The 25769-nt window shown below is 41.9% G+C and overlaps 1 protein-coding gene across 3 annotated transcripts in view; it reads right to left on the minus strand.

Moving 5' to 3' along the window:
- Window positions 1-25769, minus strand: part of LOC126284033 (toll-like receptor 2) — a 111580-nt gene that overhangs the window by 29555 nt on the left and 56256 nt on the right. For all 3 annotated transcript variants that reach the window (XM_049982592.1, XM_049982601.1, XM_049982610.1), the window contains 3 exons: window positions 23728-23912; window positions 17385-17552; window positions 12745-12975 (listed from right to left, as the gene is read on the minus strand). In XM_049982592.1, coding sequence (XP_049838549.1) covers window positions 12745-12975; window positions 17385-17552; window positions 23728-23912 — 584 coding nt within the window. The remainder of the gene's footprint in view (window positions 1-12744; window positions 12976-17384; window positions 17553-23727; window positions 23913-25769) is intronic.

Consider the following 25769-nt stretch of genomic DNA (forward strand, 5'->3'; position numbering starts at 1 on the left):
CTCCCCTAGAACTTAGAACTACGTAAACCTAACCAACCTAAGGACATCACACAACACCCAGATATCACGAGGCAGAGAAAATCCCTGAGCCCGCCGGGAATCGAAACTGGGAACCCGGCCGTGGGAAGCGAGAACGCTACCGCACGACCACGAGATGCGGGCAGTCAGACTATAATACAACTTGCAGTCAGATGCTCCAATGTGTGTTTTGGGCTTCTAAAGACGGAAGCTTTGTGTGAGGCAGTAAGCAATGCCTAATGTGAGGAACCCGACTTCAGAAGTTCTTCGCAAAGTTCGCTGGGAAACTTGTAGTTCAGATGAACGTGTATTCACTGAAAGCAACAGTTCCTGTCTGGAACGAAACCAACTGTCCTGACAGTTGTATCATTTGATGACCACTGATCTTACGCCATGTTACATAACTGTGAGTGGTACACCGTCTGGTGCATACAGATCCCTTGACCACTCTGCTCACAAACCGGACAACTTAATCACGATGTTATCCTGGAAGCGTCCAAACATTATATCATATTTAAAAGACAAAAGTTGATGGTGTTGAGACAGCAAACAGCCACAAATTTAATTTAAGTTATTCAAAGGGTACCGTTACCGGTTTCGAATCATTACGATTCATCGTCAGACGTTTTTCATGCTTTCATTACAACATGTGCTGCGTTTTCTACTTATTATTTATCCTTAAATATCAATAATACATAATTATAAGCACGTCACAATGATGGTTGAGTTACAAATTTGCACTGGGATGTGACTCACGTGAAATGTTGGTTTGGAGTATTTGTTTTCATAGTTTTCGTCTAGGAGACAACGTTTGTAGTTTTCGCCGCATTCACATAATTGAACACATAAACTTAAATAACTGACCGCTTCAGATTTATCATTGAATGCATTTCCTCCACATTTATGCTAAGCAAAATTCACAAAAATATTAAATTCACAGTTGAACATGAAACTCATAAGAGCATTGACTTTCTTGACCTGGAGATTTGTAATAGTAACAACAAACATCAATTTAGTATTTACAGAGAACCTACCACCACAGATGTCAGTATTGTCACCTCACTGTGGCACCCTCGCCAACAAAAAATGACGTATTTCAGAGCCATGGTACATCGAGTTAAAATGTACCAGTGAGTGACACAAACCAACAAAACGAAATCAATATACACTCCTGGAAATGGAAAACAGAACACATTGACACCGGTGTGTCAGACCCACCATACTTGCTCCGGACACTGCGAGAAGGCTGTCCAAGCAATGATCACACGCACGGCACAGCGGACACACCAGGAACCGCGGTGTTGGCCGTCGAATGGCGCTAGCTGCGCAGCATTTGTGCACCGCCGCCGTTAGTGTCAGCCAGTTTGCCGTGGCATACGGAGCTCCATCGCAGTCTTTAACACTGGTAGCATGCCGCGACAGAGTGGACGTGAACCGTATGTGCAGTTGACGGACATTGAGCGAGGGCGTATAGTGGGCATGCGGGAGGCCGGGTGGACATACCGCCGAATTGCTCACCACGTGGGGCGTGAGGTCTCCACAGTACATCGATGTTGTCGCCAGTGGTCGGCGGAAGGTGCATGTGCCCGTCGACCTGGGACCGGACCGCAGCGACGCACGGATGCACGCCAAAACCGTAGGATCCTACGCAGTGCCGTAGGCGACCGCACCGCCACTTCCCAGCAAATTAGGGACTCTGTTGCTCCTGGGGTATCGGCGAGCACCATTCGCAAACGTCTCCATGAAGCTGGGCTACGGTCCCGCACACCGTTAGGCCGTCTTCCGCTCACGCCCCAACATCGTGCAGCCCGCCTCCAGTGGTGTCGCAACAGGCGTGAATGGAGGGACGAATGGAGACGTGTCGTCTTCAGCGATGAGAGTCGCTTCTGCCTTGGTGCCAATGATGGTCGTATGCGTGTTTGGCGCCGTGCAGGTGAGCGCCACAATCAGGACTGCATACGACCGAGGCACACAGGGCCAACACCCGGCATCTTGGTGTGGGGAGCGATCTCCTACACTGGCCGCACACCTCTGGTGATCGTCGAGGCGACACTGAATAGTGCACGGTACATCCAAACCGTCATCGAACCCATCGTTCTACCATTCCTTGACCGGCAAGGGAACTTGCTGTTCCAACAGGACAATGCACGTCCGCATGTATCCCGTGCCACCCAAAGTGCTCTAGAAGGTGTAAGTCAACTACCCTGGCCAGCAAGATCTCCGGATCTGTCCCCCATTGAGCATGTTTGGGACTGGATGAAGCGTCGTCTCACGCGGTCTGCACGTCCAGCACGAACGCTGGTCCAGCTGAGGCGCCAGGTGGAAATGGCATGGCAAGCCGTTCCACAGGACTACATCCAGCATCTCTACGATTGTCTCCATGGGAGAGTAGCAGCCTGCATTGCTGCGAAAGGTGGATATACACTGTACTAGTGCCGACATTGTGCATGCTCTGTTGCCTGTGTCTATGTGCCTATGGTTCTGTCAGTGTGATCATGTGATGTATCTGATCCCAGGAAAGTGTCAATAAAGTTTCCCCTTCCTGGGACAATGAATTCACGGTGTTCTTATTTCAATTTCCAGGAGTGTACTTAAAACAGTTGCTCATAATAATGGATACAAACTAACAATACTAGAAAAATTCCCTAACAAAATGCAAACAAAAAGCACAGTTCCACTAAACAGCAATCCACATTATATGCACTCCAAACCAAATCAGTGTGCCACACAAGCCAAACCTAAATATGCTGCTCTCCCATACATAGGCCCACTATCATACCCAATAGTAAATATATTTAAAAAGAAAAATATCACAATCAGATTTTCCACAAATAATAAATTACAACAAAAAATAATCCATGATGTAAATGGCTCTACAGTAAATTAGGAATATACAAGCTCAAATGTGATACATGCCCAAAATTCTGCATTGGACAGACAGGCATAAGTTTTGAAGTTAGATACAAAGAATACTTTGATGCTTTAAGGCTTGGCAACTTGAACAAATCTGCATTTGCAGCCTATATTGCTGAAAAAACCATTCAGTGAGAAACATTGAGAACAACTTAAAAAATTTACATCTAGCAGAAAAGGGAGCCACTGTGAATATATTAGAAGAAATAGAAATACAAACACAGACTATATTCTTAAGAAACAAACTGAGCTGGCTAACACCCCCTTCCTGAAACATTTCGAAAAAATTAAATTTCCACTCTCCAAAGGAAATAGTATTACTTCACTTAACTGCAGATCAAGTGGAATATATATATATATGTGTGTGTGTGTGTGTGTGTGTTTGTGTGTGTGTGTGTGTGTGTGTGTGTGTGGATGTCTGTAATGTTACGATATACCATAGCATCTTTGAAACTCATGTATTTGGAAATGCTATGAATCTATCAAAACATGCAGTGCATGTTAGAAGTCTGTTCTGCGACTGAGCTGAAGTGCTCAGTGACACAAATTTACGTGTGCAACGATATAAATGAGGTGGAAATGCATTCATTGACAAATGTGAAGCCCTCAATTATGCAAGTTTATGTGTGCAGTGATGTGAATGCGGCGAAAACTAAAAACTTTGTGTGCTGGACGAAAAATATGAAAACAAGTACTCCAAACCAACATTTCACGTGCGTCACATCCCAATGCAAATCTATAACTCAACCATCTTTGTGACGTGCTTATAATTATGTATTATTGATATTTTAGGATAAATAATAAGTAGAAAACGCAGCACATGCTGTAATGAAAACATGAAAACCGTCTGACGATGAATCGTAATAATTCGAAACGGTTAACGGTACCCTTTGAATAAAGGAACTTAAAATGAACTTGTGGCTAGTTTCCGTCTCAACGCCATCAACATTTGTCTTCAAATAACAGCCACGGTCTCCAACCATGTTATCATATGACAAAATCGCATCATATTATTTTTGCCATTAATTCACGTCTCCACGTTGATCGATCTAATTGGGTTTATTAGATACAACTGACCATAGCATACCAGACACGTCACTGGCATGACGTACGTTAGCTGTCTAGAATCGTGTGACAGCCTGGCACGTTAAACGCCATCCGCAGCCCCCTAAAGCTTAGAGTGCTCTCTTTACACAGACTGACTAGCGTTTAGTTCGGTGGGCGTTAGTTGCTAAACTTAGGCAGCGATGAACTGACATGGACACTGGCGTAGAGGGTTCCACCAGACCGGTCTACCGGCTGAAGAGTATAACAACAACAGAATCCAAAATACTCACTCTGATAATAATGTGCAAGCAAGGATCGATATTTATAAATGAAGGAGAGGTTTCTAAGACGGCTGAGACGCGATGGAGCAGTCAGAAGTCAAATCGAGGTGGAAACCATAATTCCATTTTTGAACATAATTTCATTGGAAAGTAAACTTGAGAAGAGTAAATACATAAAAGACAACACACACAAAATAATTTATAATTACTGTATTCGCCTCCACCTCCTCTCTCATTTAAGTTCCCCAGCAAGTTCTGGCAAAGATGTTTCCTTCCTTCGAACTTGATTTTGTTTCCATGTGTCTACTAAATTTAAGTTTTCTCGTAGAAACGTATTTGATCTTCCCTTCGTATTTTCCTTGCTTTATATCGTGGACAACTTACATGATTTGGTGGCGGTCCGCCACCAATTCCTCTCCAGTGCCAAATTTTCATCTCTGAACAGCATAGTCACCCAAAGACCAGAATTATTTGCTGAATGTACTCAAGTCTGTCTCGACCGCTAAAATGTTTACTCCTGATAGGAACCTCTAGTATCAATGAAGTAACACTGAACAGGTCTCCTAACATCGCGTCTCTTCTTCTACTCACTGTTTTCCCTACATTCCTTTCCTCGCCGTGACTCCGGAGAACCCCTTCATGCTTACCTTATCGTACAAAGAGTTTTCAACATTCGTCTGTAGCGCCACATCTCAAATGCTTCTATTCTGTTCCGTTTCGGTATTCCCACTGCCATTGAATTTCTTCCTGAAATTAAGACCAATATTTGTTAACAATAGTCTTATCTTGGCCATGAATGCCCTTGTCACCAATGCTCCTCTGTACTTTCGTTCTCCTTGCTCAGTCAGTCATTGGTTATTTTGCTACCTAGGTAGCAGAATTCCTTAATTTCATCTAAATCGTCACCACCAAACCCGATATTACGTTTCCTGCTGTCCTCATTTCTTCTGCTTCTCATTATTTTCGTCTTTCTTCGATTTACTCTGAGTCAAAATTCTGTACTCATTACACCGTTCATTCCATTCAGCAGATCCTGTAATTTTTCTTCACTTCCACTCAGGATACCAATATCAACTGCGAATCGTATCTCAGGTATCCTTCCACACTGTATTTTAATTTACATCCGGAACATTTCTTTTATTCCCATCACTGCTTCTTCGATGCGTAAGTTGAACAGTAGGGGCGAATTACTACATCCCTGTCTAACACCCTTTTTAATCCGAGCACATCGTTCTTCGTCATCCCCTCTTATTATTCCTTCTTGGCCTTTAACCTTTTCTAAAGCCAAATTGATCGTCATCCAACAAATCCTCAGTTTTCTTTTACATTCTTCTGTATATTAGTCAAGTCAGCAACTTGGATGCTTGAGCTGTTAAGCTTATGGTTCGTAATTCTAGCATTTGTCAGCTTCTGCAGTCATCGGAATTGTGTGGACGATGTTTTCCGAAAGGCAGAAGGTATATCGCCAGTCTCGTACACTCGACAAACTGGTGTGAATAATCGTTTTATTGACACTTACCATAACGATTTTTGAAAATTTCGATGGAATGTTGTCTATCCCTTCTGCCTCATTTGATTTTAAGACTTCCAAAGCTGTTCTAAATTCAGATTCTAATACTGGATCCTCAATCTCTTCCCCATCGACTCCTGTTTCTTACTCTGTCACGTGATCATATACCTCCTCCCATCATAGCGACCTTCAATCCACACTTCCCACCTAGCCGTTCTGCATTTAACAGTGGTGCCATTGCATTCTTAACGTTATCGCTCTTGTTTTCAATTCCACCCAATGTAAGTCATACTTTTCCATATTCTGAATCAGTCTTCAACAAACATTTCTTTTTCAATTCTTGCAGCCATTTCGACTTAGCATTCCTTACTTATATTTCTCTATTCCTGAATATCCTTGGTGATTTTTGTACTTTCTCCTTCCGTAGATCAAGTGAAGAACTTCCTTTCCCTCTTTTACCCACGGTTTCATCGCAGTTAACTTTCTCGCACATATTTTTTTTCTTTCCGTCTTCTTCGACAACCCTGTTAAGACATGCACATTCCTCTTCCACTGAACTGCCTAGTGAGTTAGGCATTATCTTAATATCTGCACCCTGGGAGAACTTCATTCATTATTATTTCCGTATGCAATTATTTTGCGCCTTGATTCTTCCTGAGAAGTCTCTTAAGCTTCTGCCTGTTCTTCGTCTTTTCTAAATAGTTATCTGGTTCACGGTTCGAATATCCACATATACTGCCTGTTCATCTTCTGATTGCGACGTCAGGATATAGACCTGAACTACTGTTGTACGTGGGCTGTGGAATCTGATGAGGACGACCCTATCACTGAAATGTTCACATTAACTCATTCTCTGTCCTACCTGCCTATTCATAACGAATACTATTCGCGTTACAGCATTTTCCGCTGTGGTGAAATTATCCTATTCTTGTTTGACCAGAAATCCTTGTCTTCTTTCCATTTCACTTCACTGACACTCATGTATCTAGATTGAGCCCTAAAATTTCTGTTACCAGGTTTCGAAGTTTCCCTACCTCGTTAAAACTTCTCATTCCACGCCCCGACTCATGGAACTTTATTAGTTCATTAGTTATTCATTCTTTTTCTCATGGTCACCTCCTCCTTTGCTGTTCTCTCCCGGGGATCCGAGTGGTGCCTAATACGGAAACTTTTGACAATGAAGAGATCATCGTGACACTCTTTTAGTCACATGCCACATGTGTTGTGGATATACATTACGTGACTTTGAAGGAGTGGTTTCCATTGCCTTTCGAATCCTCATACCGTTGATCATTCCTGATTCTTCCGCCTTTCAAGTGCTGTTCCTCATCCTGAGGGCAAGAGGGTGCCTCAAAATTCTGTCCGTTCTTCCGCCCTCTTTGACGAGGCCGTTGGCAGAATGAGGGTGCCTTCTTATGCTGGCAGTCTTCGGCTGCACTTATCATTTTTCACTTATCACTTATAGTGATAATGATGCTATGGTGTAATGATAATCGTGATGCATGAAAATGATAATGGTCCTGATAGAAGAAGATAATTATGACTATGAGGCCGTCTGGAACCGCAGGTAGCGACTAAAAGACAATGGGTTGGAGGACTGGAGAAAAGGGAAAATAAGAAAACGGCAGGATGATGTGTGGTGGGGCGGTTTGACTAAGGTTGGAAGAAGGGGTATATCTCGGGACGGAATTCCCCGTTGGAGAATGGGAGTGGGTGGAATTCCAAATGTTCTCTACTACTTTGCAGAGTTTATAGGTGTTGCACTTAGCGTTGTGCATTAATGTACCACGTCGTTTAGCTTGTAAGCACTAGCGAACGTGTCGCTTGTACTGTCGGTGATGTATGATAGCATCTCGGTCACAAGTACGAAAGAATTCTGTGTAGAAGCGACGGGACTCTTCGAGCAGGGCAAGAGCACATTTTGGTAGAGTGAAATGGTACAGTATTTAGTTCAAAGTGCGGTATAATTAGAAAGTGGGGTATAATTGGATACTATATTTGAATTGTGTGTTGCAAGAAATCAACCTTATGCTGGATGTCGTCAGGATTTTGAAGCCTGAAGTCGTGGGTTTCGATTAGGGTATAGATTTGGGAACCGTAAGCATTCCCGTCTACATGGTAATAATTCAGAATTTGACAGGGTGGATAATAAGAAGTCTATCGCGTCGGGCCTGGTACACAGTATGAGATCTGGAGAAAGATAGTTGGATTGACGACTTCTACTGTGACAGCTGCCTGATCACGTCTGAGTCTTGTCTACACTGATATTTGTTAAAGATTTACGAGGTCGGTACGCATGTATATGAATTAATCCAAACGGATTCGTGTGGAAGTACGAACACACAAATGTTAGATATGTGTTTAACTGCATTTTATTTACGTTTGGGCCGTTATACTTTCATTAAAGCAGAGGGCACTTTACTTGTATGGCGGCCTGTGTTACATTAATGCTCGGTAAAATCATCTAGTAGTTTAGTAATAGTATCTATGAATCCTTTAAGTCTTTTGGTATGTCTCTTTCACGTCTGTGTGCCGCATTTAGCTCGCATCAATGAGCGAGCACACATTCTTTCAATTAATAAATTTAATAATGTGAATCTCTCCAGTTTTGTCTTTTAGACAGATCTAATGATCGCAGTCTGCCATTTGAAGACATAAAAACCAATCTAGACCATGAGATTTCGTACGCTCAGAGCAGTGTTTTTCTCGCACATGTCTGTGTATTTATTATCACGGGAAGTAACGAACGGGAATTTATAAGAAATGATTAAAATGCTAGGACCAAATAGACTAGTCACACGAACTTCGGCATATACTCAGAGGAATTTTGCAAGTCATCTGGAGACAGACAGAGATACATCACTGCCCATTAAAATTGCTACACCAAGAAGAAATGCAGATGATAAACAGGTATTTATTGGACAAATATATTATACTAGAACTGACACGTGATTACATTTTACCTCAAATTTGGAGGCACAGATCCTGAGAAATCAATACCCAGAACAACCACTTCTGACCGTAAAACGGCCTTGATACGCCTGGTCATTGAGTCAAGCAGAGCTTGAATGGCGTGTACAGGTACAGCTGCCCATGCAGCTTCAACACGATACCACAGTTCATCAAGAGTAGTGATTCGCGTATTGTAACGAGCCAGTTGCTCGGCCACCATTGTCCACACGCTTTCAATTGATGAGAGATCTGGAGAATGTGCTGGACAGGGCAGCAGTCGAACATTTTCTGTATCCAGAAACGCCCGTGCAGAACCTGCAACACGAGGTCGTGCATTAACCTGCTGAACTGTACGGTTTCGCAGGGATCGACTGAAAGGTAGAGCCACGGGTCTTAACATATCTGAAATGTAACGTCCACTCCTGAAAGTGCTGTCAGTGCGAACAAGAGGTGACCGAGACGTGTAATCAATGGCACACCATACCATCATGACGGGTGATATGCCAGTATGGTCATGACGAATACACGCTTCCAATATACGTTCACCGCGGTGTCGCCAAACACGGTTGTGATCATCTTGATGCTGTAAACAGAACCTTGATTCATCCGAAAAAATTACGTTTTGCCATTCGTGCACTCAGATTTGTCGTTGAGTACACCATCGCACGCTCTCCTGTCTGTGATGCAGCCGCAACCATGGTCTCCGAGTTGATAGTCCATGTTGCTGTAAACGTCGTCGAACTGTTCGTGCAGTCGGTTGTTGCCTTGCAAACGTCCCCATCTGTTGTCTCGGAGATCGAGACGTGGCTGCACGATTCATTACAGCCATGCGGAAAAGACGCCTGCCATCTCGGCTGCTAGTGATACGAGGCCGTTGAGATCCAGCACGGCGTTCCGTATTACCCTCCCGCACCCACCGATTCCATATTCTGCTAACAGTCATTGGATATTGGCCAACGCGAGCAGCAATATCGCGATACGATAAATCGCAATCGCGTTAGGCTACAATCCGACCTTTATCAAAGTGGGAAACGTGATGGTACGCATTTCTCCTCCTTATATGAGGCATCACAACTACGTTTCACCAGGCAACGCCGGTGAAATGCTGTTTGTGTATGAGAAATCGTTTGGAAACTTTCCTCATGCAACACTTTGTAGGTGTCGCCACCGGTGCCAACATTGCGTGAATGCTCTGATAAGCTAATCATTTGCATATAACAGCATCTTCTTCCTATCGGTTAAATTTCGCGTCTGTAGCACGTCATCTTCGTGGTGTAGTAATTTTGATGGCCACTAGTGTACATTTCTACTGGAAGACAATTTTAAACTTTCCATTATGTGATCCTGGCCGACATCGGCTAGAAGGGTGCTTATGATTTTGGCCTAGAGTGTAAGTGATGATGATCAAATTCATAACAGTTAAAAGACTCGTCCAGTAACAGCGGTTGTAGCTCAACGTCATTGTTCACAAACGACGCACTTTTATACAGGAAGGTAATACCGTCGGTAATTTGTTGCAAATTCCTCATAGACTTGTAGAAGATAAAGACCTTGAGAGAACAGAGTTCAGTCCGAACTTAAGGAAATGTAACACAATGTATGCACAGAAAAAAACTGACCTAGATTGTGCCCAAGACCGTTGCAGCAGGAGGAGACACAGCTACTGTTAGTTTTGCAGTGAATGATTTCACGACAAATGTCAGTGGGAATACTAGCTACTAGTGAGCGTTGGTTACATGTTTCGGCTTTCTTCAAACTGGTATAGCTTGTCGGTCAGATGTTACTTGAGTTCGCGTAGATCCTTTCTCTGGATGAAAAGAAAGGGGGGGGGGGAAGCTGGTCTACATCTACACCTACATGGATACTATGAAAATCACATTTAAGTGCCTGTCAGAGGGTTCATCGAACCATCTTCACAGTTCTCTATTATTCCAATCTCGCATAGCGCGCGCAAAAGAACGAACATCTATATCTTTCGGTGCGAGCTCTGATTTCCCTTATTTTATCATGGTGGTCGTTTCTCCCTATGTAGGTCGGCGTCAAGAAAATATTTTCGCACTCGGAGGAGAAAGTTGGTGATTGGAATTTCGAGAGAAGTTTCCTCCGCAACGAAAAGCGCTTTTGTTTTAATGATGTCCATCCCAAATCCTGTATAACTCCAGTGATACTCTCTCCCATATTTCGCGATAATACAAAACGTGCTGCCTTTCTTTGAACGTTTTCTACGTACTCAGTCACTCCTATCTGGTAAGGATCCCACACCGCCGAACTGTATTCTAATAGTGGACGGACAATCATAGTGTAGGCCGTCTCCTAAGTAGGTCTGTTACAATTTCTAAGTGTTCTGCCAATAAAACGCAGTCTTTGGTTAGCCTTCCCCACGATATTTTCTATGTGTTCCTTCCAATTTAAGTTGTTCTTAATTGTAATACCTGGGAATTTAGTTGGATTTGCGGCTTTTAGGTTAGACTGATTTATCGTGTAACCGAAGTTTAACGCGTTCCTTTTAGCACTCATGTCGATGACCTCACACGTTTCGTTATTTAGGGTCAACTACCACTCTTCGAACCATTCAGATATCTTTTCTAAATCGTTTTGCAGTTTCTTTTGATCTTCTGATAACTTTATTAGTCGATAAACGACAGAGTCATCTGTAAACAATCGAAGACGGTTGCTCAGATGGTCTCCCAAATCGTTTATAGAGATACGAAACAGCAAAGGGCTATACCACTACCTTGGGGAACCCCAGAAATCACTTCTGTTTTACTCGATGACTTTCCGCCAATTACAACGAACTGTGACCTCTCTGTCAGGAAATCACAGATCCAGTCACATAACTGAGATGATATTCCATAAGCACGCTATTTCACTACGAGTCGCTTGTGTTGTACAGTGTCAGAAGCCTTCCGGAAATCCAGAAATACGGAACCTATCTGAAATCCGTTGCCAATAGCACTCAACACGTTATGTGAATAAAGAGCTAGTTGTGTTTCACAGGAACGATGTTTTCTAACCCCATGTTGACTGTGTGTCAGTAGACCGTTTTCTTCGAGGTTATTCATTATGTTCGAACACAATATATGTTCTCAAATCCTACTGCATATCGACGTTTACGATATGGGCATGTAATTTAGTGGATTACTCCTGCTACCTTTCTTGAATATTGGTGTGACCTGTGCAACTTTCCAGTCATTGGGTACTGATCTTTCGTCTACTGCCAACTGCTGAGTATGCCGTTGTAAAATTATGCTCGTGACTGGCGCTGAGTCAGACCTAGTTGTAAGAAACGAGCATTGAAGTGCAACTTGCCAACTTTCTGTACTTTGGTTAGTCCCATATATTTCAGTCTGCAAGCACTCCCTCCCGTATTTCTTCCCATTGCTCCCTTCGTATTGAAACGTCCCCTTCGAAAAATTTATACACGACTTTGCTTAAACTGATACACAATAGTTTTTAGCGCAACGCAATCTGATTTTCAATAATCCCTACAAGAGAATGGCCCTAACTAAATTAACCTATACGTTTCACAAATCACTTACCTCACAAAAATATTCGTTACTCAAACTACTGCAATACAGCGAGCGCCACTACTGCCAGCTAAATAAAAGATTCAAACTACTGAAGGCACTAACTACCGATAGGCATAGTTAGCAAATAAAAGATTTTAATACAGAAAAAAACAATGTATTTACCTTAAAAGTCATTATATATATATACATATATAACTCCGCCATCTCTCTCCCCACGTCCACCGCTGCTGGCGGCTCACCAACTGCGCAACGCTACGCGCTGTTAGCATCCAGCTGCCGCTGCCCGACACTACAGTGGCAGACAACAATGCAAACTAGCCACAGACTGCGCACAGCACAGCCAGTGATTTTTCGTACAGAGCGCTATGTGGCGTTACCAATAAGAAAACCTAAACAGCCTACTTACAGTATGGTCAACTAGTAACTGCTTGTAGGTCATTTCATTGTCACGTTAGTCACAAGGTGTGCGTAAGGCGCTTCCCTATTGACTTACCTCCCACGACTCGATGTCATTCTCCGAGGCATCAATATGCGACACGTTGCCTGGTCCCAGTAAAGTGATGTGCCGAAGAATGTTATGGGAGACGTTGAGCAGTGGTAGCTGGTGATACAGCCACACGCCGTCCACCGCAATGAGCGCGTTGTGGGACACGTCCAGCAACTGCAGATGCCTTAGCGCAGCCAGCAGCTTGGGCTCAAGTGACGTCAGCTGGTTATGGGCGACCTGTACAGGAACAAGAATCGTCCGCTGAATATCAAGTGGAAGTTCTTGCACCAAATACTGACTTAACTATCGTGTCTCTACCTATCTTTTCTGGTAGTGTACCGTAATCTAAAAAGCTGTTTGAACGATCTGTCGTGGTGGTCTTCTTCATCATTTCGAGGAGGGATATAATGATGCTTCTGCTCCGGAGATACACAGCAGCTGTAGACAGACACTAACTTTGGCCATGAAAGATGACACTGCGCCGATATGAGTCCAGGCTTCTCTCATTAGGGATATCACAGTAGAGGCGAATTTTCCTAAACCGAAGGAAAAAAGTGTTTCGAAAAAGTTCCAAATCCCTGCTGATTTCTGTAGCTCAACAGGACTTGTAACTATCAACACATAATCCAAGAGCTCTGAAGAAATTGTGATTGCACATTCAACCTGTAATAACAGAGTCATGAAGGGATTGAAAACTACCTGCACGTTATCCAAGACGTCAGAAGAAACCGTGATTGCACATCATTCAGGCTGTAATGACGGAGTCATCAACAGATAGCCAGCAAAAAAGAAATATGTTATCTCGGTAAGAATTTTAACTGAAACCTAGATGGAGACATACTGCTTGACGCCATCGCCAGACTAACACGAGGTCTCGAGCATTAAGAAACCGACAAGGTAAATTTCAACAGATCGAGAGTTCCTTTCAGCAGGCGAGCCTCTGCTTTCCACCAACCTACTGTAGGAAATTACGTGAGTGAAAGAATCCATTCAGCTAAAATTGTACACGAAGAAGAACTTCCATTCTTGCCTTTATATCTCTGGACTGTGGGTACTTAGTCTATCGTGGGGTAAGTCCTAATATCGTATTAGAGTTTCATTTTCTCGGTGCAGTGCAGCAACACCATGTAGCATGGAGTCAACAAGTCATTGGAAATGCCATGTGGAGATATACTGAGTTTCGCTGCCTCCATAGGCCATCCATAATTACGAAAGTGTTTCTGGCGCAGAATGCTGTCCACACATTTAAATCTCGATTATGTCCCATAAATGTTGCATAGGATTGCTGTCGTTGGGTCTGGATGGCCAAATCATTCACTCGAATTGTCTCAAATGTTCGTAAAACCAGTCACGAACAACTGTGGGCGCGTGACATGACATAGTCGTTTGTCAAGATGAAGTCGATGCATGGTTACAATAGCCGAACGTAACCATGTTCAGTCAATGATCATTTGAACCAGAGGACCCAGTCAATTCCATGTAAACACAGCCCACAACATCATCGAGCCAGCGCCTACTTGCACAGTGCCTTGATTGACAACTTGTGTCCATGGATTCGTGGGGTCTTCGCCACCCTCCCATCACCTCTTACCAAATGAAATTTGGACTCATCTGACCAGGCCATCGTTTTCCAGCCATCTAGGGTCCAACTGATATGGTCACGAACGCAGGAAAGGAGTTGCAGACGATGTCGTGCTGTTACCAAAACCAATCGCGTTGGTTGTCTGCTGCCACAGCCCAGTACCTCCAAATTCCGTCGCACTGTCCTGAGGGATACCTTCGTTCCACTTTGATTTCTGAGGTTACTTCAAAGAATGTTGCTTGTCTGCTGGAACTGAGAACTATACGCAAGCACTGGTGCTCTCGGGCGTTAAGTGAAAGCCGTCGGCCACCTCGTTGTCTGCGGTGAGAGGTAATGCCTGAAATTTGTTATTCTCGGCACACTCTCGACACTGCGGATCTCTGAATGTTGAATTCACTAGCAGTTTCCCCATTATAATGTACCACTTGTCTACCTCCAACTACCAATCTCCATTAATGCTGTTAATTCCCTCGTGCGGCCATAATTACGTTGGAAACCTTTTCAAGTTAATACAAATGAAGCTCCTCCAGTGGATTGCCGTTTCATATCTTGTGTAAGCGATGCCACCGCCATCTGTGTATGTGCGTAACACTATTTCATGACTTTCGTCACTTCTGTACACTTTAGGCACCTCCATACAGCGAGTAAGGACGAGAAAATGCCTTGAGTGATTCGAAGGTCCTTGGAGTTGCACGGAATGTCAGGTCATGACACCCATGGAGAGGCGAAGTTCCAGATCCGCAAACATTAAACCTAGTTGGTGGATTCCACACCAGTGGTTTTTCCTAGCTGGTGCTGCTGCTTGGTGAGGTTGTGGCTCCACTGGTGTGTTGACTGTCATAGTGATGGCTGATAGGCGGAAGTTCTAAAAGAAGTGCAGGTAATTGTTGAACGACGGTCATTTATACTCGCCTTCCCTATGGGTTATGTGACACAAGCCAGCTTCTGGTAACACAGATGACTCCGGAAGCGCTGTGTTGTGCCACGCCAGGAAGACCGTTCCTCCAAGGAGCAGTCGTTGAGCTAATGTCCCATCATCCTGTCGAAATCAGTTTCTTCTTCTTTGGTTTAAATACTCAGAGTAATTAATATTTTCATTATTGAAACTATATTATATTGAAGAATCGACAGTAAACCTTTATTATTTCAGGTACTTCCTTTATCTTACTGCTAACTTCAACAGTTCAGTGTGTAGCACTATCTTCGATATTACCTATAAGGATCTTATCTTTGTTGTTTTTATTTCGCGTAACGTCTGTGTCAGCACCTTTGATATAACATCTGTGAAATTATTTTATACATTATTTATGACCACTTATGTAATTGTAACCAATCTATTGATGTGATTCAAAAGCAATATACTGTAAACGAACGAAAATGTAAAAACTTTACTTGTATTACTGGTAATGCATGGGGAAAGTAGGTTAATTGTAATGTAAAATTTGGAGGGTAATCCCTCCGCAACGGAAATGGATAGGTGGGAACAGAAGAGGTGGATATGACGGTTGAGCTGGAAGGCTCCTATATGGCATGAACCAGGTGGTGACAAGCAGGTAATGTATGCTCGTCTGGTAAACTGAAACAGGCGAGAAGTACTGCAACATTATATAACATGCCTCAGATGTGGACGTAATTAGGTTCATTATTCCTGGTATATCTGATGGGCTCTGTACTACGAATTGTAACAGGTAGTTACACAGCAAGAGCTGTGGACAATTTTTCCGACTTTTTTAAATAGCACAGGAGACTGGCATTGCCACCATCTTCTTCTGAAATTAGCAGTTGAGTACTATCTGATTGCATGGGGCAGTTATTTGGTTTCTCTTTCAGTAGTAAGTTTGTGTTCTGTAATCTTTGCATTGAGGCATCGTACTTTATCCTTAGTAGTTTAGCTGGACCGGGTCCTGTCCAAAGTGCTATTTTATTGAAATGAAACGCTGTTAACGTCCTTAAAAAATGTTAATCAGCTTTGTGGAGTTGTAAAGTACATAGTTATTCAGTGAGTATAAGTTTTTAAATGCACATAATTTTCATAAAAGGATAGTTATATTTTCATCAAATTACAGTTACTGAGAGAAGGTTTAAATTATTCAGATTAAAGATTATTCTTATTGAAATAACAGTTTTTATAATTTCATGTGTGAGGTAGTTAACAGTGTTTCTAATATTGTGCAGTAACTAAAAGGTTCAGCTTACATCCAACCCCACTGATAGCCTAGCTTCAGTGTCCCCATACTGACAGTTGAGTCAGACTTAAATTTCAGATAACAGATAAAGCACCAAAAAGTACAACCTTTATTTTTATAACTTATGTTTTCTATAGTAAGCAAGTAGCTACAGCCATTCAAACTATACTGCATTCAGATATCTAATGTCCCGTCTGAGCTTAATTGTATTACAATGTGAATATTCCTTGAGAACACAAATAATAATCAGTACAAAAGACATAATTACTTGGTTAGGTATTGAATGGCAGTACTTTCCAATAATTAAACTGACAAAATAATACCTATTCAAAATTAATGGTGATCCATCACTACTAGTCAATTATGTGTAACGATCATTAACTTCACTTTGTAATTTACAGATAGTATTATTGAGAGCCAGTTGTAGAGTAAACCTATTAATACTCTTCCTGTGTAGTTATGTCGAACCAAAGGTACATTACATGCTAAATTGCGTTACTGTCTGGTATCTGATCAGTGAAACGGAATTTCAGTATCAAGTAAAGTCTATCCCATTAGTTAACTTCCTTTATGGACCATGGCAGAACTTGTTACAACTTCGTCTCATTAGTTTGCCGACAGTTTCCTTCTACATCATCATAGCTTACTTTATTACAAATAGAGCCCAGGCTCAATTCCTATTTGTTTGGCTATTGTTTCTTCTCGATAGGAATCTTTCGAGAGACGAAAAGCAAACCCAATTAATTTAGATTACACAAAGTTATGGTCACAAAATATAAACCTTTTCACAGGAATAACACTATTGGTGTAACGATAATTTAGTAGCTTTCGAAAGTGTAATTAGCGAAACTTAAGGAAAACAACTGTTCAGTACATACCTGAAGTACCTCCAAGTTTGGCGGCATATCTGTGTGTAGCGTCAGCAGTCGATTGTGGGACACGTGGAGCTGAAGAAGGTCAGTTGGAAGTTTTTGCGGGAGCTTCTTCAGGGCATTGTGGGAAGCGTCCATTACGAGCAGAGCAGCTGGCAAAGTCTCTTGAAGCTCCTGTGCAGAGAACCGGAATTTCCGTTACATAAACCTAGAAGACCAACCCTACTTCCCAGAACCACTTAGTGTACAGTAAAATATGATAAATAAATAAAAGACATATATTTAGAAAGTTGTAAAGCAGAATATCACCTCAATAACCATAATCAACAACAGCGCCACCCACTGTTAGATAAAGGCTTCCGTAAGAGGATTCAATACGTGCTTTCTAATCTCATGTTCCATTATGTCATCTCTTCAGTTTTTCCTTGTATCTTGGAATTCAATTTAGATCTTCAGAGGACTCTGTACCATTTCCCGACCACCTGCATATCATTTTTGTGTCACTCACAGTATACCTCCCACTGTAGTCCATTCCCCGATATAAATGATGGTAGGCCTTCTTGTTGCACACTACTCGTATTTAATACAAGAATTCCTCTATTTAGTTTGGAACCATCGTTTTGACTGTTTGCTCTACTTACGCTTGTATCTAATTTCTCTGTGTACATCATAAGACCTGTAACTTCTAATTTAGTTCTCCCTAAGTTCCTGTATTGTGCGAATATGTTCATCTCAAAGTGTACAAACTTCTGAAATTTTTATCAGCAGCCGGCCGCGGTGGTCTATCGGTTCTAGGCGCTCAGTCCGGAACCGCGTGACTGCTATGGTCACAGGTTCGAATCCTGCCTCGGGCATGGATGTGTGTGATGTTCTTAGGTTAGTTAGGTTTAAGTAGTTCTAAGTTCTAGGGGAATAATGACAGCAGTTGAGTCCCATAGTGCTCAGGGCCATTTCCACCATTTTTTTATCAGCATAATTAATATTTATATTATGTGATGAAATTAATTGCAGAAGTTATATACTTGCACAACAAGTACCCCAAGGTATCATTTATAGTTCTAAATTAAACACTGAGAAATGTTATTCATCCAAAAATATTTGCCATTCAGCTTGCCATAAATATAATTGCATAGGGTATGTTAATAAAATTAGTGGGACATAGGGCACCATCAATAGCAAGAAATGTAATTACATTATAAATTATTGGAAAAATAGTAGTATTAATTTTATAAACATCAGTTGCAGTAATTCAACATTATGTACTGCCTGTGAATTCTAGATAAGTGTATTAAAAGCACATGGCGACAACTCACTCAAATCATTCACTCTACCTAGCAGATTACTGAACTTGATCATTAACAGGAGAAACTGATGAAATAGTTTAGTGAGAGTATTACCTACAAGATTTCAAGGAAGTAATATTAATCTTTTTGTTACTCGATTGACAATTCCATTAGTTACAAGTGAATGATGACAAGATGTAACATTGGAAGATACATATCAAGCAAGATAATCATGGAGCAAGCGCTATTATTGGAACAATCTTGTCAAAACGTTTGCTTCAACACTCAGTAAGCAGATCTCATGAAGTGTCCACTGTGGCTTGTAAGCTTCTGGTTGATATTAACAGTTTTCCGCTGTAATATGATTATTATGAATTTACAGATGTGGTAGGTAACTGTTTCTCTAGTATAACTAGTACATTTCATTTCCAAATAAAAAGTTTGATTAATAAAAATAAAAACAATGTTTGTTCTATACACAAGAATTTCCACTAGATTGCACTAAAATGTTAATTTGCATGCAACTACACTACCAAAAAATGTACAAGATCACCATTTTAGTGTGGACGTGGCCCAAACAGTACAGCACACAAACAATTTTTTCTTTCCTTCTTCTTAATTGCTGTATGTTTCTCAATTTTTCATGTATAAATTGCATTAATTTTATCAAGTGTACTTATTATAAAAACATCAAGCATTACAATCTGAACAGAATCAACAATACTTTACATTTCTGTTATGTTTAGAAGATTATATCATGAATGGAATAATGGATCATTTCAGTGACAAAAATAAAGGGTTATAGTTAACTTTATCATTTGGCTTCCATTAAAAAAGAATCCTGTTGCAAGAGATCGAAAGAGGCATAGTCATTCTGCCTCAGTAGGTCTGTCAGTTACAGGGCAGAAAAAGAAAGGCGGTGCGCACTGGCGGCAAGGAGACCGGTTGGGTGACTGTAGCATGCGGTGATAACGTCAAACAGGATCTCCGAGTCGAAAAAGGAAGAGACCATTGCCTTTGTTTGATTTCTTGGAGCTTTGCGATTGGCAGATGACGATTCAGATGTTTGCTGGCTGGAGGTGCGTAAAAAGTCTTCCCACGAGTACTTATTCTGTCCTTTCCAGCCTGCTGGTTGTGTAACAAGTGATTTCGTCACGCGAGGCGAAATTTTTGGTTTTTTTTTTTTCACAGCTAGAGGAGAAGGAGACGGGGATGCTACCTTGACACTTGGTGATTTTAGAACCATCGTGCTCAATTTGAGGTCGCATGTCTGTGCGACCATGTCCTGTGGATCGAGGTGTAGTAAGAACAGTGCTCCAAGTGCCAGACGGTATAAACGCAGGGTTTCCGACTAGCCGAAAACTTTCAATCTCCAGGACGGCCCGCTCATCGAGATACATGGAACTACCTAGCAATTGCAAGTGATACAGCAGGGAGAAGGAGGTGGACAATCGCCCTTGTGAACATCCCTACCACAGATTACACATTTGATGGGTGTTGAAAAGACATTTGAGTGTGGTTGTAAGGATGACACTGATGGGAGTGCATTGGGTTCCGAGTATATCGTCGGACTATGATAACTTCATAGCTTGTTTTGATATTTGATTGACGCACTGCTCTATCAAATGTGAGAAAAAGAGTGTGTGTGCACTCAGAATGCATCTAGGTTTTTCATCCGACGATCGATTTCAACGACGTCCTGATCAGGGAGATAAGTTTGGATTTATTCCGCAGTCGGCCCAACGAGCAGCCTAGAGTAAATAACATAACATGAGGAATTCAGCATTCGATGGACCTTGACACGATCAGGTTAGCCTTGGAGGAGTGAAGCTGCAAGCATTTGTTGTACCTAAGAATCAGAATAAGTCTCAAAAATTAATGTGTCATTGGGTAAACGAGAACAGAATTTCAAAGGGCAGGCGACTGCAGCAACACATTCCTCAATAATAAACGGATTAACCGTAGCAAAGAACTGACTGTCTTCAATATGTGAAACCACAAGGAAAGCAGCTGGGAGCGTCTTTGAACCGGTAGCCTTATTCCGTTTACACTTAGTTGAAGCAGAATGAGAGGAACATCATTGGTTCATTGCGAAAAAATCCCCCATGACTGCCAGCGTCTCCAATGGCGCGCTCCTTCCTAACTGGTGGACCCTTTCTGAGGGGTCTCACCCACCTTAGGTCACATCTCCCGAAGTGTTGACAGAGGGACCAGTTTGCACTTTGGAAAGGTCACAGCTCAGGGAATCACCTCTCCTCGGGCCTGTCCTGCACCACAGTGTGTGTGCGAACCCTGTCTGTCGACCTGCGACTGGGAATTACACGTTACACGTTTTACGCGTCAGATGCGTGGGCCGGCCTTCAGGAGTGCACTGGGTGGAAGGAGGAAACTAGGAAACTCAAAGGAAGGATAGGAAGGAGAAGGGAAAAGAAGAAATAAAGAAAGAGAAAACAGTATGGCTACTTTTCTGATGTCAGGCTGCTAAAGTTCAGAACAAATTCCGAAAAAATACCACAGACATGTTCTCCAAGATAGGGGAAAAAAGAAAAGCAGGAGGATAGACATGCAGCACGGATGACAACAGTGCTGCATAGGCTGCAGCCCCGTGGTAGCCTAGCAAGAACTCACCAAAGAGTGGTGAGCCACCTGAGGGGTAAACATCACAGTAAAGCAAGCATATCCGTTCGTAATGTCGCATCCGCATCTCTGTAGCACCGCTAATGTGGTGATACCCTGTTCTGAATATTCAAATTTGTTTGAGTGACAACACTGTCTACCACACTGTTGTCTATTACGTAATGAAAAGCAGTAATTTAATTACTGAGGTCGTCTGAGCTGCTTCCAGGAAAGGGAAACACTTCCACTATATTATTTCAAATTTTGCTCTCGTTCAAGCAAGAGTTTTCCTCCACTTTGTAACGTTATCTTTGCGAGTGAGATATTTCAGATTTCCATTTTCTTCCAGTTGATAGCCTAACGTTTAGTAATTGACAGAATGTCTTTTCCAGAATCATTGCCATATTTACTATCTTGAATTACTTACAGCTCCTCCTCTGATTCATCAATACCACTGTTGCACAGTTTATGATCCAACTAATCAGACAAATCCTTCAGAATTTCAGTTATTCCTTCCGGTATTATATTTCTTGAATAAGTAAAAAATCAAGAAATCTTTTCAAACTACCTACCGGATATACATAGTTACTCATATTTGCGTATACATACCAAATATGGATTTACTTACAAAGCCAGGCTTGCGAAGCACTTTGTACCCCAGTAGTGTTCTGCCAACATGTACTCGGAAATACAGACGCACTACAACAATCGGTAGCTGAGACAACAATGGAGGATTGGCTAGCGTGTGATTAATCTCTGACAAACAGCGATGTTGCCACCAGCAGAAAAGTAAACGTGAGCTACTTCATGCCCCAAATCGCCTGCTCTGAGATTAATCTCACACTGCAAACACGTGAGTAACTAGGTGGTAGAAATATTGCTTGAATTGTTGTGTGGTTTAGTATTGTGTGACTGCTTCGTCGTAACTGCACAGTTCTACGAATAACTTATCGTCTTCCTCTGTATTGCTTTTTCTCGGGTCAGGTGGGCTGCGACAAGGTTTCTGCTGTACCGAGTTTTAACAAGACAAAGTGGAACGTAAAAAATATGAGAATTCTGCAGAGTTTTTTTAATTAAAGAGACAGGGTTGCTTTATGTGACATTAATGTTTGCGAGCATGATGTAGTTGCTTTTCTTCTAGTGTTAAGGAATTAGTTGGTCCTGATTCTATATTTCTGCAGGCGGTAGTCTGTATCGGACTTTGTAAGCAGTTCTGGATAAATAGTAGGACGGAAAGAGAGTCTCGGGAAAGAAGTGGGGATAAATTATTGAGGAGGAGCTGATAAGAATATGCGAGCTGGAGAAAGTGATTGTCAAGTAAGCAATGATATGGTGGGGTATATTTCAGGAGTTACAGCTCTTCTAATGATCAGACTTCGGCGCACTAGGATTGGAAATGGTGCGCACGTCAGACCTGGGGTGAGACGGAACAACGCTTTCTAGATGGGAGAGTGTGATATGAGAGTGATTCTACGAAAATGTGATCATGGAAACAGGATAAAAGGTAAGACAGGTGAATACTAAGTTTTGCTGGAGAATATACTGTGGCTTAGTTGGATGGTTATTTTGGGGAACAGTGACTCTAAAATAGATTATGTGTTTGGATAGGGCAGTCAGCTCTAGTTTGATGGAGAGTTCTTTGCGTTACATTTGCGTGGGTACGTGGGGTGGCATTGGTAGGAGGGGGCATTGCATGATGGCTAGAGGGATGGTTTTGGCATCTTAGGTGAAATGATCGCTGGAGGAACTGCAGTTCACGCAACATTATCTGTAACAAGTCTATAGGATAACAAACGTATTTAACTCGAATTTCAGGAGTGGGGGGGGGGGGGGGGCTTGGTTTGATTGTGGCTAAGCCCATGTGGTGAATCATTAGGCAACTCTATTCACTAGTAAATGGAACTTTAACAATCTAGAAACTTAAACAGCTAAAACAGATTTCATGTAAGCTAATAAACATGAACTGTCTTTGAATGTTTAGCGACATTTACGGTAGGGATAGAATTAACTGATGCGAGAAAGGTTGTTGATAGAACACCAAAAACCATGAAACATAAAAGGAAAAAACCTATAGTAACAGCACTGTATGAATGACGACTAGCAACAGACACTCTATACTCCCTTGAGGTACGCCAGATACTTCGTTTCTAATGATACTTTCCCATTACGAACGACATGATATATTTAGTTCGCAAGCACCTCTCAGTATAGTCACATATCTATTTGGATATGTACTGTTTGTATTTTAGGGGATGAAGCAAACTGTTTCGAAGGTCTTGCGGAAGCCAAGTGACACATTATTCATCTGAGTTCCTTCATCTACAAACTTGTGAGTCTCGTGAATGAATACAGAAAACTAGGTGCTACACGAGTGGTGCTTGCAGGAATGCTTCGTAGTGAGCAAAGAATTTTACACTGCACGGTGTTTCTAGCTAACAGTACTAACTCACCTCAATGGCGTTGTAGGAAATGTTGAGGTTGGTGAGCGTCTGAGGCAGCTCCCTGGGCAAGCGCCCGAGACGGTTCCGTGAAACGTTGAGGGCCAACAGTCTATCAGGAAGCCTCTGTGGTAGTTCCTGCAGTTGATTGCCCGTGACGTCCAACTGCAGGATGTTGGGCACCGCCAGCAGAGTGGCTGCACACATGAACAATGCTGGTAATGGTAAGGCCATACAGGAGTTTCACGACTATTTAATAATACGTTATGACCACTATAGTATCGAAAGTTTATATGAAGGTTATACCTCTTATTATGATACTAATTGATACCCGGTATTGCCGGATATGTATTTATTACAGTTCTATTAGCCCACTCCCCCTCTTCCTCACTCCGTCAACTGCCTCCTCCCCTGTGTCTCTGTCCATCTTCTCTTCCTTCTCTGATTACTTCCTCCTCCCCATCTCTCCATCCACTTCCTCCTCCACCTTCTCTTAGTCCATCTCCACCTCCCCCCTCTATTGGTTCATCTCCCTCTCTTCCATTTATCTATCCATCTCCGCCCCCACATCTTCCTGTTCATGTTTTGCTCTTCATTTCCCTCTCCTCCTCACTTTGTCCATCTCCTCCTCCATCATATCTGTGTCCATTACCTCCTTCTCCACCCCTGCTGTCTGTTAATTTCCTCCTCTCGTTCTCTGTCTGTCCATCTCTTTCTCCTCTCTTCTCTCTTGTCATCCCCACAGTATTTCTTTCAAGACTGTGATATGTATACCACTTTTCATTCATATCGATCCAGGGATATGGGAAGAGATTTTTACTTGCAGCTTTGCCAGAATAAGCACATTTCACACACATTTATACGCAAATTTCACATGTATCTGCAGCGAACGTTAGCTTGCAGTTTAGATTGCACGCAGCTTAATCTCTATGACGTCAAGTCTTCTGAGCACTGTGTCGCATCATGATATAATATTGCAGGTAAATTGACTGTTATATGTGAAAATTGTCTGCAATATAAATTAAAACGCTACACCTACGACATATTTTCTACATAGGCAACGAAAACATAATTAGCAATAAACTATATTGCTTTCATTATTTTGTAGGGGTTGTAAGCGAGAAACAATCTGCCAAAGATGTAGGATTATGTGCAATTTACTAAGTGCTCTTATATATAAGGCCATTCATTCACGTATTTAGCTATTTGTGTATTACTGGCTCTGTTAAGTAGTGTTCGTTATGCGGTTCGTTTATGTGTTATATGGTTGCAAGGTGAATTTTCTTTATCTACGTTCAGGTCTATAAATTTCATGCTACCATTCATTTCACATTCAGCAGTGTATTTTGCATTTCTTTCCTGTATGTTGAGTGTATTGAGTATCTTTTTAATGCCAATTCTTTCAGAATCTCACAAGAGCAATGAGTCATCACAATAATGACTAGAAGAAACAATTTTACCCACCAAAATTAAATTTATTGCAACTACTTTTACTTTTTTAGTGGTTCTTATATATGTTGGCTGTTATACCTGCTGTACTTGAACCTATCGCCAGACCTTTATACTAGATGTATATTTTATTATTAAGTACGAAGTAGTTGTAGTTTAGTGGTAGTTCAAGTAGATGCATATAATCATCGATTTAAAACATCGGTGGTTTTTTTGTTTTTTGAGGCCTGACCTGATGATTTTGATTCTGAGACGGTTATGTCTATATAGAGCTTTGTAGCTGCACATCATACTAACTGGAGCGAATGGGTAAATTTGATGCTTTTAATCTCTTTTATTAGTTGCCGACAGTTTCGTTCAGCAGTTTTCAGTTATGTGTATGCTTTGACTAGTGTCTGGTTCTGTTTGTCATTCTACACCCTGGGCTTTTTCATCAGCTGACAGTGGGTCTAATTCAGCTGCTTTTATTTATAACCTTGAGCATTTTCCTCTAAATATGGTGGGCACTGTAACAGTGTTTCCTTAGATCAGTCGCTATGGCTTTCATTGACTTCTGGGCTTGAACTGTCTTTGTTATTATTTAACTCTGCTACATCTACAGCACT

Source organism: Schistocerca gregaria, chromosome 1 (genome assembly GCF_023897955.1).
Source record: "Schistocerca gregaria isolate iqSchGreg1 chromosome 1, iqSchGreg1.2, whole genome shotgun sequence".
NCBI classification, from domain to species: domain Eukaryota; kingdom Metazoa; phylum Arthropoda; class Insecta; order Orthoptera; family Acrididae; genus Schistocerca; species Schistocerca gregaria.